The sequence below is a fragment of the Eleginops maclovinus genome, chromosome 21 (genome assembly GCF_036324505.1).
Source record: "Eleginops maclovinus isolate JMC-PN-2008 ecotype Puerto Natales chromosome 21, JC_Emac_rtc_rv5, whole genome shotgun sequence".
NCBI lineage: Eukaryota > Metazoa > Chordata > Actinopteri > Perciformes > Eleginopidae > Eleginops > Eleginops maclovinus.
Window position 1 is genome coordinate 5,013,996 of NC_086369.1, and position 15,478 is coordinate 5,029,473.

A 15,478-nucleotide genomic window follows, 5' to 3' on the forward strand; every position below is an offset into this window, starting at 1 on the left:
TACTATGGACTTTGGCTTTGCTGGTATCCAAGTGAGGACGTGATATTTTGGAGAACTCCGAGCTTCATCAATGAGAGCGCAGAAAATACAACGACCCGTACAGCTTACTTCGCATGACTTTGTCTCAATTACAGATATATTAGCTTTTTAGTTCGTAGCAGCAAGGCTGAAAAGTTAGAGCGCAGAATTTACGAAGCAATGGGCCAGAAAAAGACTCCCAAATCCCACTCCAAAAAAGGTCAGTACCCTTTTCTTGCTGTATTCTCCGAACCATGGACGCACCTCTCACATAGTTCAGTAGCATTTTCCTGCAATTTAAAGTTTTACTCCAATTGGCAAATATGCATTATCGCAGAACGAAGTCAACCATGTTTCATAAATGATTTTTATCTATTCTTCAATTCGGCTTACATACCGACACGATATGCAGCATAATTTACAGCCTTCTCTGCTGGATCCTCCGTGGTTCCCACTATCCTCTTCAGGAAAATGCGCGTCTTGCTGCGCGTCTAGAAGCAGTAGTAACCGGAGATAAAACATAATATGTCAGTCAAGTGAAGACCATTTGTTTATTTCACCTATGCCGAATTGAGTAGTGAGTTTTATATGTTTATGCAAACTTTATAATGTGTCACATTATCATTGTTTGCTTTCACTCTAAACAAGAGAATATTTAACTGTAAGAATGCTTAATGGAGTCTGGTTCAACGTTCTCGCAAAGCAAGAATTCGGGGCTAATTAAGCAATTTCTTTGCTAGCAGTCAATATATCCGTAATATTGCGTGACTTCGGCTGTCCAACTAAACTAATTGGTTAAGTATGGATAAACTAATCTGTGTGAATGATAACTTGCTAGTCCAGCGGTAACATGAAAGTGTGCCCAGTAAATGCTAAGCTAACCTAGCTACCATAGGTGATGGTTGGCTTGGCTAACAAAAGCTAACAAGCTATTAACTTTTTAACAGACAGTAGTTAGTGGTTGACGACAAAGTCAGATAAATTCACTTTATTTTTAAATGTATAGGCCTCACATAAACGCACATTATTTTAAATAATTAAAGCAAAGCTTCATCATAATCCCTTATTACTAAAACATGTTTCTGCTTTTATAAATATGACAGCTTTGCTGTGACAGCAATTATTATTGTGGCTCTCCCTCACCTCATAATTGCACACCATTCAAGTTTCATTACATTTTGACATTCAGAGTTTAAACTTGGGAAAACTCTTTTTTTTTATTTAAAAAAACCCTGTTTATTTGTAGTATCTTTTACCCATGTTTTCAGTTTAAAAAGGTAAACACAAAAATAGGATCAATACTTTACACAACTTATTGAGCTTTACATGGATAATGTGTACTTTTTTATATAAAATATGTTCTAAAGCCACTGGATATTTCCTATTTAAATGCAGATGTATGAATGTGTTTGTTTTAAGTCTGATGCATTAGAGGCGTTTGGCAAATTTTTAGAAATGATATATTATCTAGTAAAGTCAGGTCAAGCTGCAACCATTATTGATTAATTGTGCAATTCCCCAGTTCAGTTCAGTTTCAGCTTTAAAATAACTGTATCATGCACATTCAGTATTTAACTTAAATGTGATCTGGTGTAGAATAACTTCCAATAACAACTTGCCAATTCACCGGTGTTAAATATCCACTTTGTGTAGTATAACATGATCTGTAGATTACACTTACTGTCCCTTTAATTATCGTGTGTGTGTGTGTGTGTGTGTGTGTGTGTGTGTGTGTGTGTGTGTGTGTGTGTGTGTGTGTGTGTGTGTGTGTGTGTGTGTGTGAGAACAAACACATGTCAAGGTTATTTGGTGGGCTATTCTGTCCTCAATGGCATCTCACACACACACACACACACACACACACACACACACACACACACACACACACACACACACACACACACACACACACACACACACACACACACACACACTCACTCTAATAATAGTGTGGATCAGGTTCTGGATGGAAGAGGAGGAGCTCTTTATTTCTCTGTCACTTTCTGTCCTTCTTCTCTGAGACTATCTTTATGCTGGTTTGGACGATAAGCATAATCATTTGGAATATTTCTATTTATTCCCTTTTTATTCCTTCATCAACAACTTTTTTCTACAGTACTTTGTCGTCTTTTGTAAAGTTTTAAAGAGTTTTGATTTTGTTGAATTCTTATTTTTCTCAGTGTGAAACTTTTTAAAAAGTAGAATGTTTTTTATTCTTTGCAATGTTGGTTTATTGTGCAACTACTCTTGAAACTACTACAGTCTTAAGTACTTTTCAGAAAATTTGAATAGTTCTGGGACCGTTTAATTCCTATTTTTCAGTCTGGAATAAGCGTTTCCATCATTTCATATTACAAAACACACATTTTATTTTAGTTGTGATGGTGGTTTAGTCTGCAATTACCCGGCTCTGGCACCTTTTTTTGAGACATGCAACGCTACCGCCACTACGGCTCCTCCTCACCTCCTGTAGAGGAGATCACTGCCGAAAACGAGGAAGAGGAGGAGGAGGTGGAGGAGGAGGAAGTGTACACTGAAGAAGAGGAGCCACTGATAGGTTTATCAGAGGAGATAGAGGAGGAGATCCAAGAGACAGGTAGGCCTGGTGAAGGATTTTAGATTGAAGCTGGTTCGGTTTGGTTCTTATCTTGCCTGGTTTTGCTCGGTTAGGGAGCGTTAAAGAGGAGGAGATCCCTCAGAAGGAGGTGGAGGTGCCGCCTGTTGTTCAGGAGACAGGTATGAACAGTTTGTGAGCTTGGTTTGGCATGGAGTGATTTTGTCTGGTAGTTTCGATGTTTAAAGGGAGTAGTTAACAATAGTTCGGTTTGCCTGGTTTAAATTGGTTTGGTTTGGGTTTGTGAACTTTGTAGCACGCTTTTAATGCAAACTATAAACATCATGCAGCTTAATTTCACAATAAAGGCCTTACAGTGAAATGAGTTGTTTAGGGAACAGTCGGTTTGGCATGAATTGGTTTGGCATGGTAAGTGTGTGGTTGCAACTCAATTATAAAAAGCTGGATAAGTTTATAGTTTGGTTTGTTGTGGTTTGGGTTGTTTTGGTTTGGCTCGTTCCATTAGCATACTTTCAGTGCAAACTCAATACATCCTCTAGCTTTGTTCCCAGTAAAAGCCTCCCAGTGTTGGTTTGGATTTGTTTGCTTTTTATCTAATTTCAAAGAACTGGATATTCCATTAATCCTTATCTGAGAGTTGAAGAGCTTCAACGTTGTGTAAAATAGGATGAATTTACCTTGTTAGCTTAGATAGAATTGGAGGATGAAACCCTCTTTATTAATCACATACACAGCGAAATTGGTCCTCTGCATTTAATCCATCCTAGTACTAGGAGCAGTGGGCAGCTATCGTGCAGCGCCCGGGGAGCAATGGGGGTCCGGTGCCTTGCTCAAGTGCACCACAGCAGGGCCTAGGAGGTGAACTGGGACCTCTCCAAGTAGCAGTCCACTTTCCATATTTCAAGTCTGTTCGGGGACTTGAACCGGTGACCCTACGATTCCCAGGCCCCTACTGCTGGACTGTGTAAAATAGGATGAATTTAGCTTCTGAAGCTCTATTGGTTGATATTCCATCTCTTGCATTAACACCTCTTTAAACATTTTAAAGAGCCCATGCACACTTGTTGTATAACAGACATTTGAACCCTGCAGCATGTATTTGTGTTGCATCACTGCAGAAACTAAACTCAGCACTATGCTAACAATATACCAAGCCATTTCTGTTTGTGCCTTTAACATTAAGACCATTAAGTTTCATTAGATGAAGCTATTTTCGTTCTCAGTGGTGTACAAACAGCTGTTCGCTCTCTTTCTCTCTCTCTGTGAGGGTCATGTTGACTGCATGTCCCTCACTCTATTCCTGGGTTGGCATGCCCCATTCTGCTCCTGCCATATTGTCTTTTTTATCAAGATGCACATTGGAAACATAACTTAAAAACCCTTTATCAGGACCAGAGTCAATTTAGAGGAAATCTCAAAGCTTAAATATGTATTTGTATTCAGTTATAGTATCAGAAGTATTCTCATCTATTTGATATCAAACATAATTGACTCTGGTCCTGATAAATACCGTCTTCAGTTTGAGCTACTGACATCCAGTCCCACATTTTTCTGCTGATGCTAACGCAAGATGGGAGTGAGAAAAGTCGCTTTATGCTAAATCCGCAGCTAGTTCTCAGATAGAAAAGTAAACTGACTACTAACATACTAAAACCAATGTTAAAATCCTGTGCGATATAACTTTGATTTGATTTTCATGTACCCAGAGGGAAAGACAGTGCCAGTGGATAGCAAGAATGGAAAGAGGACGGAGAGAGGAGCAGGAGGAGATGGAGCAGCAGCAGCAGGAGGAGGAGAAGGAGGAGGGGGAGAAGGTGCTAAGTACTCCATGTTCACCTGGTTTGTCGTCCTTGCTCTGCTCGGAGTCTGGAGCTCCGTGGCTGTCGTCTACTTCGACGTTGTGGACTACGACAGTGTCATCGGTAAGTTAGGTGATAATTGTGACTTTTGTAGGTGCAAGAAACATGCAATTCTGGGATGTCAGGAATTTAGTAGACTATACCTACATTAGTGATATTCCAGGATTCTCTACTCAGCTTTAAAGATCTTGAGTTTAGTTAAATTAGATGTTAGATGAATAAAAATGTTAATGTCTGAAATGAAAAGAAAAAAATGGTCAAGGAATCTTTAAAAATAGGAAGTCAGTTTGAATTTTAAGGATGTTGAATGCTGATAGTGTTGTTATGACACACACACACACACACACACACACACACACACACACACACACACACACACACACACACACATTTTCAAAACGCTCCTCCTTGTTACCTCTCCTGTTTCCTTCCCTCGATTAGACATCAGACAATATGTTTCAAAATGTTGGTTATCTTACAGGAACCAGCCCCTGTCTATGTGGTTATGACAGTCATACCGCTCTTTCAAAAGCTCTTCCTCTCAGAATCACACACCCACGCACGCACGCACACGCACACACACGCTGCTGAATATGTCAGGTGACATGTTTCTCTTATCTCAAACCTCCTCTGACTGATGATATGTTAAATATAACCGGTTTCTCAGTCTGGTTTTAATCCCTGCTTTATATGGAGCTCTCTGTGTTAACTGAGCTGTGTTGTATGTTCAATTAAACGTGTGTGTTTCCGCTCTGTGCATAAAGTCATTCAGGGCTGCATGATCTGTCAATATCTGCAGTGTTAATCTAATGGTTGGCATATTAATTCAAAAGAACTCCTCATGCAGCCCTTTTCACTGCACTCAGAGGTTAATATGCTATAGCCTTTATTGTCTCCTTCCTCCTTCCTCTGTGTTTTTCTCTTCATGCAGCCAGAGCGAAGGAGTTTCGTTTGAACTTTTCTGAAGTTTTACAAGGTACGAGGTTAAGGTTTCTAACTCCTCGTTACACTGTGTGCTTCACCATATCCTCCTAAGAATGTCATGAGTTTATGAGGATAAGACGGGATGAAAAGAGTTGAATTAAAGTTAGTTAAGAAAGATTTAAGCATACTAATAATAAAGATGTAGCCTCTCTGTTAAGTAGAGCATTTTAACCTTGCATAATATGGAGTTTCTGATCTATTGATGTCTTTTGTTATTGTCTCATTTTGTGAATTTAAAATAACCTGTTGAAGCACTAAAAAAAATGCAGGCAGCCGCAGACCAGAACCTTTGTGTTCTGAGAGGATAAATGACTGGTTTTTAAATGGAGTCTGGCGTTTATAAAAAAGAAGAAGAAGAAGAGTATGTATAGAAGATGACTCCAGATAAGAGCTCAAGTTCCTCATATAACCCCACTCTGAAACATCCAACGTATCCTTTTCAGATGAAGAACACCTATGAGAAAGGTAGTGTTGAAATAACGTGTATGTGTATGACTGCACTTGTAGACAGAGCAAGAGAAAGAGAAACTAAACTGATTTCTTACTAAACTAAAATAAGCACAAGGAAAACCACAGTCAGCAGTGAACTGATAACTTCTCACGGCACTGAGTTTGCTCATTTGCAAAGAAAGTTGGATACGAAAAGCTTAAATCAAACGTATTTCATCTCAAGCTCGTTCCAAAATAATGTGTTTCTTTACATCCTCCCAGATTTTATTCTGTCATTTATTGTTCTGATACGTAAGCCCCAGTGGGGAGTCTGTAGTTTGATGGGTCAGGAAAAAGATGACAGACAGTATTGTAAAAGTATAAATGCAACAGTCCTCCTCCACCACATCCTTCCTCTTCCTTCAACTTTACCCTTCTAAATTAATGCTTCATGATCATGCTTTTTGACAAACTGTTATGTGCTGCTGTTAATATGCCGTGTTGTGTACTTATTATTAGCAGTGTAGAAATGGATGAAATGAAATCAAATTCAACTCTGGTTACTACACAGAATGTTGTAGACGATAAATACTTCTAAACTGAGTTCCTTGCGGTACTATGAATATATAGTATGTAATGTATATATGCTGGGTTAGGGGGGTCACGATATTATCACCTTTTTTCCTGTTAACTTTTTAGTGTCATCATCTTAGGAATTCAACAAATGTGCCGTACGTTGCTGCATAAGTATTGACAATTAATATATTAAATTCTTACTAACATGAAACTGCTGAAACAGCCTCCTATCCAAGTCTTTTGAAATTGGCCTGTTTCTCCTTTCTTTTGGCCTCTAATTGTTTTTTTGTAAAATGTTTAAATGTGTGTCTCAAATTGCAATGAAGACGCATATTCTAGATTTGCTGCATACATGTCCAAAGACACTCTAAACACTTGAGGAAAATGCTTCTTCTGTGTGCATGGTGACATAGCAAGTGTTACTCTCTGGCACCAGGAAAAGATTCCAATTGTCCTATTGTACAAAATTAGAAGCATATTTATTTTGACATTTTCCCCCTCCTCTCTCAGGCAAACTGACGGCCTACGACACCGACGGAGACGGAGACTTTGACGTGGAGGATGCTAAAGTGCTTCTCGGCAAGTCACCCTTTTTAAATTTATTATATTTGTGCCTGTTTTATCTGAGATCTCCGACTGATGTGGTTTACAGTTGGCATGCCTCAGTTTTACACATTAACCAGTTTCCCTATTGTGGTTTGAACTCTACTGAAGCAGTGAGTGATTTTCTTTTGTTTGCCCGTAAGAAAGAAAATCTGCATCATGAGGTTTGAAAAGAGTCTTACAGGAACAGTTGGAACCTTTCTGAAATTTAAAGGAGGTGTTAAAAAGACCTGTACTAACCTTGAATAATACTCTCTTTATTTGGTGTGGGTAAAGTCCAACAGTACAGAACTGCAAACTTCCTTTTTTGGTCTATTCACCCTTAGAATTAAGGCCAGATCATGTTGTGTGATAAACCAAAACGTGGCCACGCAAGAGTATTGGGTTTGAAAGTCACAGATTTAAGGGAAAATTCATGTGAGGAAAGTCCGACTCTTGAATTTATTCCTTAGATTGTTTCTTTATTATTTAAATTAAGATTTGTGTCAGACAGTCTTTTCCAGAAACCAGCCCTCATTGCAGGTGTGTTTTTTAAAGTTTATTCGAGGAAGATGTCCTCTGCTGTTCTTTGGTTTAAGGCAGACAGGAAGCCTGACGAGACTGAGACAGGAAGTTAACTTATTTATAACTGTCTATGCTTCATATCAACATCTTTAACTCTCTATCTTTCTCTTTCCCGCTTCATTCTCCTTTGTTTTATTTTTTTGTTACGGTCACAACCTCCCTTCCTCCTTATGTCTCTTCCTTTTCCTTTAAAACACCACCTTATGCCTCCCTGCTTTGTTTCCACCTCCCATCATTTTCACCTCCCTCCCTCCTCTCTGCATGTCTTCCCTCTCTCTCTCTCGTCAGGCTTGACCAAAGATGGCGACGGTAGCGCGAATGCCGAGTCTCTTGAAGAGGTTCTTAATATTTTAGCAGACGAGGGCTCTGATTGGATGTATGGCTTCTTCACCTTCCTTTATGACGTAGTGTCCTCGCCTGTAGAAAAGGGCGAGACAAAGGAGGAGAAGAAAGAGGAGGAGGAAGGTGGCACAACCTCCTCTGATGACGGGGAGGTCAAACTGGTCAAACTGGACCTTCAGAACCAATAGCAGGACAGGAAGCGAGCCCACATCCAATAGCAAGGATCTGTGGTCCCTCTACCGACCAATCATAAGGAGGGACCTGATAGACCTGGTTTCAGCTGCAGGGCCAAACTGGGAAACAGTCCTTTTTAAAAGTAAATTTAGCAGGACTTAGACTTACCTGCCAACACTCGTTTTGGGTCTATTTACTTTGTTGTTTTATTTGTATTGTATAATACATTTTAAAGCATCAGGCAAATCAGCAGAAATATTTTGGCCCTAAAATTAACATTTAAAATACATTTTCAGTTATTTAATAACACGGCATTCAACACATTCTGGCAAATATCTTAAGAGTGTGATTTACACATTTGTAAAGATGATCTTGCATCAACAGTTTTTAAATAATCTATACGTTTTTTTATCTTCAATGTTGTTTTTTCAATATTTTTGTATATATTTTGCACTCAGTTTGAGGATGTGTTTATTTGTATCTGCTAAAATATACTTTTAGAGTCCTCGGCATAAAATAATTTAAATGTATTCATTAAATAATCAGGTTTGTCATAGTCTGTTATCGTCATGTGATGATGCAGCTGTAGGCAGGGACTGCTTTTAAATCAGTGTGCGAGGGTGGATGCTCTTAAATCTGAGATTGTGAAATTGGTTCTTTAATTAATGATTTAGATTTTATATGTCGATTTAGTTCTGTTATATTCAGGTCTTAGTACAGTTGCAGGCAGGCTGTTTTGAGAACTTGTGTGGTATTTTTTGATTTGACCTTAAGAATGTAAACATTTATTTCATTTCTATCCTAGGATTTATTATATTATGTAATTTATTACACACTATCAACCAGAATCTGCCAGAAAATCATTTATTTTCTGTCATGGAAGGGGGCCAAGGGCCAGAAAAAAGTAAAGAACAACATTCCTGCAAATACATTATAGGAACATAGCTTAGCAATGACTGTTTGAAACCTTGTTTGCTGTCATAAGTCTGTTTGCACTAATATGCCTACATGTTATGCACTTTCCTTAACACGATTTGTGTAATCGCACTAATGGATTACTCTCAGCTGAGCTTTTTCTGTCAATTTTTGTAGCTTTAAAACAGTTAAAACCTGAACACAGTGTTTATGTCATTAAGCTAAGTTGTGTTGGTCAAGAACAAACTGGAAACAGTACCAGATGAAACTCTTCGTTAAGCCATATCATAACAACAATGTACGTGCAAATGAAACTAGTGAAATCTGACATAATGCAAAATAAAATCATTTGTTTAAATACATTTTGGGGGGTTGATTCGTCACGAATAGAGATCATTTTACGAGGCAGCACACTGGGACGTAGACTAGTTTTCATTAACTTCCTCTGCTGTTTGTCCTGTGCAGATGAAAAGAAGTTAAAAGTTCCTGCTCCCAGGAAAGGTATCGTACGAGAAGTGTGTTTTTAATTGTGCATTTCCCAAACTAGTATTCTGCAGTTGACTGATCTGTGTGCTTGTACATGTTATAGAAGACCGGAAAGAGGGGAAGAAGAGGGGTAGAAGTAAAGGTACTCTTCACATTGGTTTCGTTAATGCATGACAGTTTGATCCCAAATAACTGTAGTTACCCACCTTTACTAAACCTGAGAAGAGTGCATGACACTGCAGGCTTTTCAGGAGACAATCGACAGGTGAACTTAAAATAACACGAGCTCCATGCAAACAAACACCTGTCCACTTTATTGGCATTTGTCGTGTTGTTGTTGTTCAGGTAAATGACTGGAATTAAAATAATCTGAAACAAGCTGCTTTCATCTCTTTGAGGTGACCTGTACTTCTACAAGAAACTGTGGATTCATTCATTTATTCATTATCTGCCAGTAAAACCAAATCAATATTTAATTTAAAGAATCATATAATTATAGGCTGTGGTTGAAATGGCATACAAACACATTGTTCTTACTTGGTATGACATGAAGCTGACTCATAAATAATATCTAAATTGAATGTACAATAATGTAACTTTACCAGCAGACAATACAATCCATTTTGCTGTGCAGTGTGTTTGACATTTGATGAAATAATGAGAATCAAAACGTTTAATGGTGGACTTATTTAAGAGGAAACGTTTTCTTTATTTAAATGTATCCCTCAAAGTTTCCACCTTAAATATTTTATGAATTTTGCAACCCTAGTTGTGGTCCACTTTGCCTGGTGTGGTGATTTGATTACATTATTCGTTTTGGTATCAAACATTGTGTGTGTATTGTTCTAGAAGACAAGACTTTAGAAGACACTGATCCACCGATTAAACTCCCAAAAGGTAGATCTATCCCTCTGACTTATTTTATGTGAGTTAGTTAAATCTTTTCTTTTTTTTGGGGACAATTATATCAATTGTTAAAAGCAGAAATCAAGCTCCTTTGTGAAAAAATAATCGTGTATTTGGATATTTTGGTATCTAGTTGAAGCAGAGAAGAAAGATCCTAGAGAAAACACAACCAGAGGTATGGCAATCTGCACGTTTGAAAAAATACGATATTTTCAAGCACGGCTTTGATTTAACAGAGGATTGACCAAATGGATATTGTTTGTGTTTAACCTGATTTTGCACTATAGTCCAAATATAGTTCAAATTTGTATAACATTTCAAATAGTTATGCCGCCTTTATTTTCTAACACTTCCCGAGTGGCTTTGCGTGATCCCGCTAACAAGTTGATAAAAGGTGTGTTTGTGAGGGATATTCACACTGCGGTTAAATCCAATACCTTAGACCGGCCCATCAGAGGCGCCATTCTACGCTCTGCTCTGAAGGAAGAGCTGAGGATGATCCACGAGAAGATCGAGGCCAAAAGGATCGCCCGGATTGCTATAGCTGAGATAAAGGCCTTCCTTTCTGAGGAAGAAGAGGAGAAGGAGAAGGCCTGGGTGCTGAAGATGAAGACGTTGGAGGAAGCCCAGAAGCACCTAATGGAGGAGAAAGAGAGGATGGAAAAAGAGAAGATAGAAATGGAGAGATTGGCCAAAGAAGAGAAGCAACGACTAGAGCAAGAGAGGGCTGAGAAGGAAAGGATGGAGAAAGAGCACCTAGGGAGGGAACGAGAGAGAGCTGAGAAGGAAAAGATGGAGAAAGAGCGCCTAGGGAGGGAACGAGAGAGAGCTGAGAAGGAAAGGATGGAGAAAGAGCACCTAGGGAGGGAACGAGAGAGAGCTGAGAAGGAAAGGATGGAGAAAGAGCGCCTAGCGAGGGAACGAGAGAGGGCTGAGAAGGAAAAAGCGGAGAGGGAACAACAGGAAAAAGAGAGACTGGAAAGAGAGAGGATGGAGAGGGAACGCATCGCAAAAGAGAGAGAAAGAATAGCCAGAGAGAAGGAACAGTTAGAGAAGGAGAGACTTGAGAAGGAAAGGATCGCTAAAGAAAAAGCAGAAAAAGAAAGACTGGAAAGGGAACGCATCGCCACAGAAAGAGCTGAAAGAGAAAGGCTAGAGATGGAACGCATCACCAAAGAAAGGGCTGAAAGAGAAAGGCTGGAGAGGGAAAGCATTGCTAAAGAAAAAGAGAGGCTAGAGATGGAACGCATCGCCAAAGAAAAAGAGATGATAGAAAGGGAACGCCTCACTAAGGAAAGAGCTGAAAAAGAGAGGCTGGAGCAGGAACGCATTGCCAAAGAAAAAGAGAGGTTAGAAAGTGAACGCATCGCTAAGGAAAGAGCAGAAAAAGAGAGGCTGGAGAGGGAACGTGTTGCCACAGAACAAGCTGAAAAAGAGAGACTAGAAAGGGAACGCATCGCAAAAGAAAATGCCCAAAAAGAGAGGCTCGAGAAGGAACGCATTGCGAAAGAAAAAGCTGAAAAGGAGAGGCTAGAAAGGGAACGCATTGCCAAAGAACGAGCTGAAAAAGAAAGGCTAGAAAGGGAACGCATCGCCAAAGAACGAGCTGAAAAAGAAAGGCTACAAAGGGAACGCATTGCCAAAGAAAGAGCTGAAAAAGAGAGACTAGAAAAGGAACAAATTGCCAAAGTAAAAGCTGAAAAAGAGAGGCTAGAAAGGGAACGCATCGCCAAATTAAGAGCTGAAAAAGAGAGAGTAGAAAGGGAACGAATTGCTAAGGAAAGAGCCGAAAAAGAGAGGCTAGAAAGGGAACAAATTGCCAAATTAAGAGCTGAAAAAGAGAGACTAGAAAAGGAACAAATTGCCAAAGTAAAAGCTGAAAAAGAGAGGCTAGAAAGGGAACGCATCGCCAAATTAAGAGCTGAAAAAGAGAGACTAGAAAGGGAACGAATTGCTAAGGAAAGAGCCGAAAAAGAGAGGCTAGAAAGGGAACGAATTGCCAAAGAAAAGGATAGAATCGCCAGGGAAAAAGAAAGGGTAGAAAAAGAACGAGTAGCCAAAGAAAAGGAGAGGATGGAGAGGGAACGCATCGCCAAGGAAAGGGCAAGAATTTCTCAGGAGAAGGAGAGAATTGAAAGGACAAGACTGGAGAAGGAAAGGATGGAGAAAGAGAGACTTTCAATGGAAAAGGCGCAGATGGAAAGGCAGAGGCTTGCTAGAGAGAAAGCTGCTCGGGACAAGATGGAGGCGGAGAGACTGGCAAAGGTAGAAGTGAGGAAGCCAAATGCTTCCCAACCCAAAGCTCCAACAGCTGAGGAAAAAAGTGTTCGACCAGTAGTAAGAAAGGCCGTGGAGGGGAAAATGGCCTTGAGTGGCAAGCTCAAATGACCGCACCAATCAAGGTTTCTATCTCATAAATGATGCTAGCAGATAGTTAAAGGAGGGGAGGGTCTTTCCCTTTGAAAACACGTAAACTGTACATTTCTGTCATCACTGAGCAGGACGACCTGATTTTTGAGCAAACGAGTAGATTTAGTCTGACCCAGTCTGGAAGTTAAGACAAAATGTCTAATGGTGCAGTGTATGACCCGGTCCTGTATAAAGAGATCTTGGAACTGTACATATCTCAACTTCTTAACATCAGAGCCAAATGTTTGGCTAATAACTTTCCGAATAGTAAAGTGCATCCCTGGTAATAAAACGGGTTGTATGTGCACAGACTTAGTTTGCCATCCTTTCACTGTAAACAGTTGTTTGTACATTTGGTCATTTTGATATTTGCAAAGACAACTGTGCATCGCTAATTTAACTACCTTTAAAAATAACCAAAAATCCTGATCATACTTTATATATATATATAACAACCTTCATGTGATTGGTCTGATATTCTTCTACTGCACTTTTTTCAGTGATGTAGATTTGATCATTTTAGATCTGGAAGAAAATCCTGAAATGTGTTTGGCAGATTTCTACCTAGTTTCTAGTCAGTTTGCATGTTTGGTTGATTTGGTTTTATTTGGGGGAAGATATCAAGTCAAGCAAGTCAAACCGGTTTGTCTTATCTCATGGTGCCAGCGTGAAGCGTGTTTTTTTTGGGCAAATAATTCTGCAGCTTTGATCGTAAAATCTCCCTCCAAAGTATTTCATTTAATTAGAAAGTCAGAATCAACTTTAGATACAAAACAAACAAACTCTAATTGAAACACCACTGTAACAACTAAGCATTGAATGTTTAAAGCATTTTCAGTTGGATTTATCCATGGGACGTGATCTCACGGTTAATAGTTTGGTGAAAGTGTCGTCTTACATCAAACAGAAACTGTGTTTGAATAGTTTTCGATGTGTGTGCTGTCATTTGAAACCTCTTCATTGTCAACTTAAGGGATACTTTTTGTGTGTGTGTGTGATATGGTCCTCCTTTTGGTTCCTGGCTTTTATCTTTGCATCATAATGGTTTTACAGGATTAGAATTTTATTAAGTTATTTAAGTTTTGAGCATTATTTAATTGTCAGTAGTGTATAGAAAAGCTGGGTTGAAGGGGGGTAAATGATGTTTCCAAAACACAGAATGACTTACCTTCTGCTTTTTGCATCCTCTGTGAAATACCTTTCCTTCAAAGTTTGAGAATTTCTGTGATAAATAAATGTTGGTTATCAATTTGTGATATGTTTGTCTTCCTTCTTGGTGATAGTTGAGATGTAAAAGTAGCTTGATTATGTGTGTAGGGATTAGGTTTTGCCCCTACCTGCGAACCCTTGCTTACATTTTAACATGAGTAATGAGCAACACATTCTCCTCCCTTTAACATATCTCCCTGCAGCACAGCTTCCTCCTGTGTTATCCGGTTTCCTCCCTAAGAAATATTTTCATGCTGCTGTAACTCCTGAATTCTCCTCCTTAAGTTAGAAGTGTAAGTGTGTGGTTGATGAATATGTTGAATGAGCCCATACTGGTTTTTTAAGGCTCTGGCCCACTTATCTGTAAACCTTCATCAGTCATAACTAGCTTATGATAATCTTGCATTTCCTGCTTGTTTATCGCATACTTCTACTCCGTGTGGGTTAAGAGTTCTGTGCCAGCTTTTTACTTGTAAATGAATGAAAAAAGTTTGGGTGCATGGTTCATTAAAGGCTATTTTAGGTGATTTTGCAATATAGGAAAAGTGAATGTCTACAAACTGCATCTACTGTAGGTGGTACACCGACTCTGGAGAAGTACCTTATACAACCACGCTTCAAGACGTCACAACTGTACCTGGCATTGAATAGTTGTCTATTTACTAATTTAGTTTGACTGTATTTGAACCCATCAAACAGGGCTGAAGGTGGCAGAGAAAACACATGTGGCACCTGAGGGGGAAACAGGTGAGGACACGCACAGCTGAGTCTGTTGTCTCCTAGAAAAATGAGCTGTCTCTGACCTGATATATGGGTCTCTGTTTCACCTCGTTCCTACCTTCTTTTTTTTCAAAAATCATTGTCTCTCACACACACACACACACACACACACACACACACACACACACACACACACACACACACACACACACACACACACACACACACTGAGCCCTTATGCCATTATTCCAGCTCCACCCTGCTTCAATTTCATGAATACAATGAAGCGAAATATTATACTTCTTACATTTACTGGATTTACTTTGGTTTCTTTACAGATACAGACTAGTTATACCATGATCAATAAATAAATGATGATATTAGTATATAAATAATAACAAGTTATTGATCCCCAGGGGATGCAAAAGTAACCCAGCAGCATATAAAGTAATATACAATAATATAGTGTATATGATTCTGGGATGGGCCAGTCTTCATAATGAGCATTTGGTACTTGAGCTGCAATGATTTGTCGTCTTAGGGATTATTCCATGGTAACATATATTAATGCACTACAACATTTATCAAGAAAAACACCACGAAAGCCCCCTCCATGGAGATTAACTGGGGAATTAAGACATTGCATTTCAAAATAAAATACATCTATTAATAATAAGACAATTGAGAAGTCAATTGATATATATACAGT

General features: G+C 39.1%; 1 protein-coding gene across 18 annotated transcripts in view; it reads left to right on the forward strand.

Moving 5' to 3' along the window:
* Positions 1 to 15,478, forward strand: part of unm_hu7910 (un-named hu7910) — a 24,473-nt gene continuing 8,995 nt past the window's right edge. For 4 of the 18 annotated variants that reach the window (XM_063912356.1, XM_063912357.1, XM_063912360.1 and 1 more), the window contains exons 1-6: positions 2,040 to 2,614; positions 2,689 to 2,754; positions 4,300 to 4,515; positions 5,384 to 5,428; positions 6,952 to 7,020; positions 14,749 to 14,796. In XM_063912356.1, the coding sequence (XP_063768426.1) occupies positions 2,449 to 2,614; positions 2,689 to 2,754; positions 4,300 to 4,515; positions 5,384 to 5,428; positions 6,952 to 7,020; positions 14,749 to 14,796 (610 nt within the window). In that variant the 5' untranslated portion in view covers positions 2,040 to 2,448. Of the gene's footprint in view, positions 239 to 2,039; positions 2,615 to 2,688; positions 2,755 to 4,299; positions 4,516 to 5,383; positions 5,429 to 6,951; positions 7,021 to 9,504; positions 9,541 to 9,628; positions 9,668 to 10,374; positions 10,423 to 10,564; positions 10,607 to 10,873; positions 14,090 to 14,748; positions 14,797 to 15,478 lie in introns of those variants that run through there. The other 14 variants (XM_063912352.1, XM_063912342.1, XM_063912343.1 and 11 more) reach the window with 14 other exon arrangements.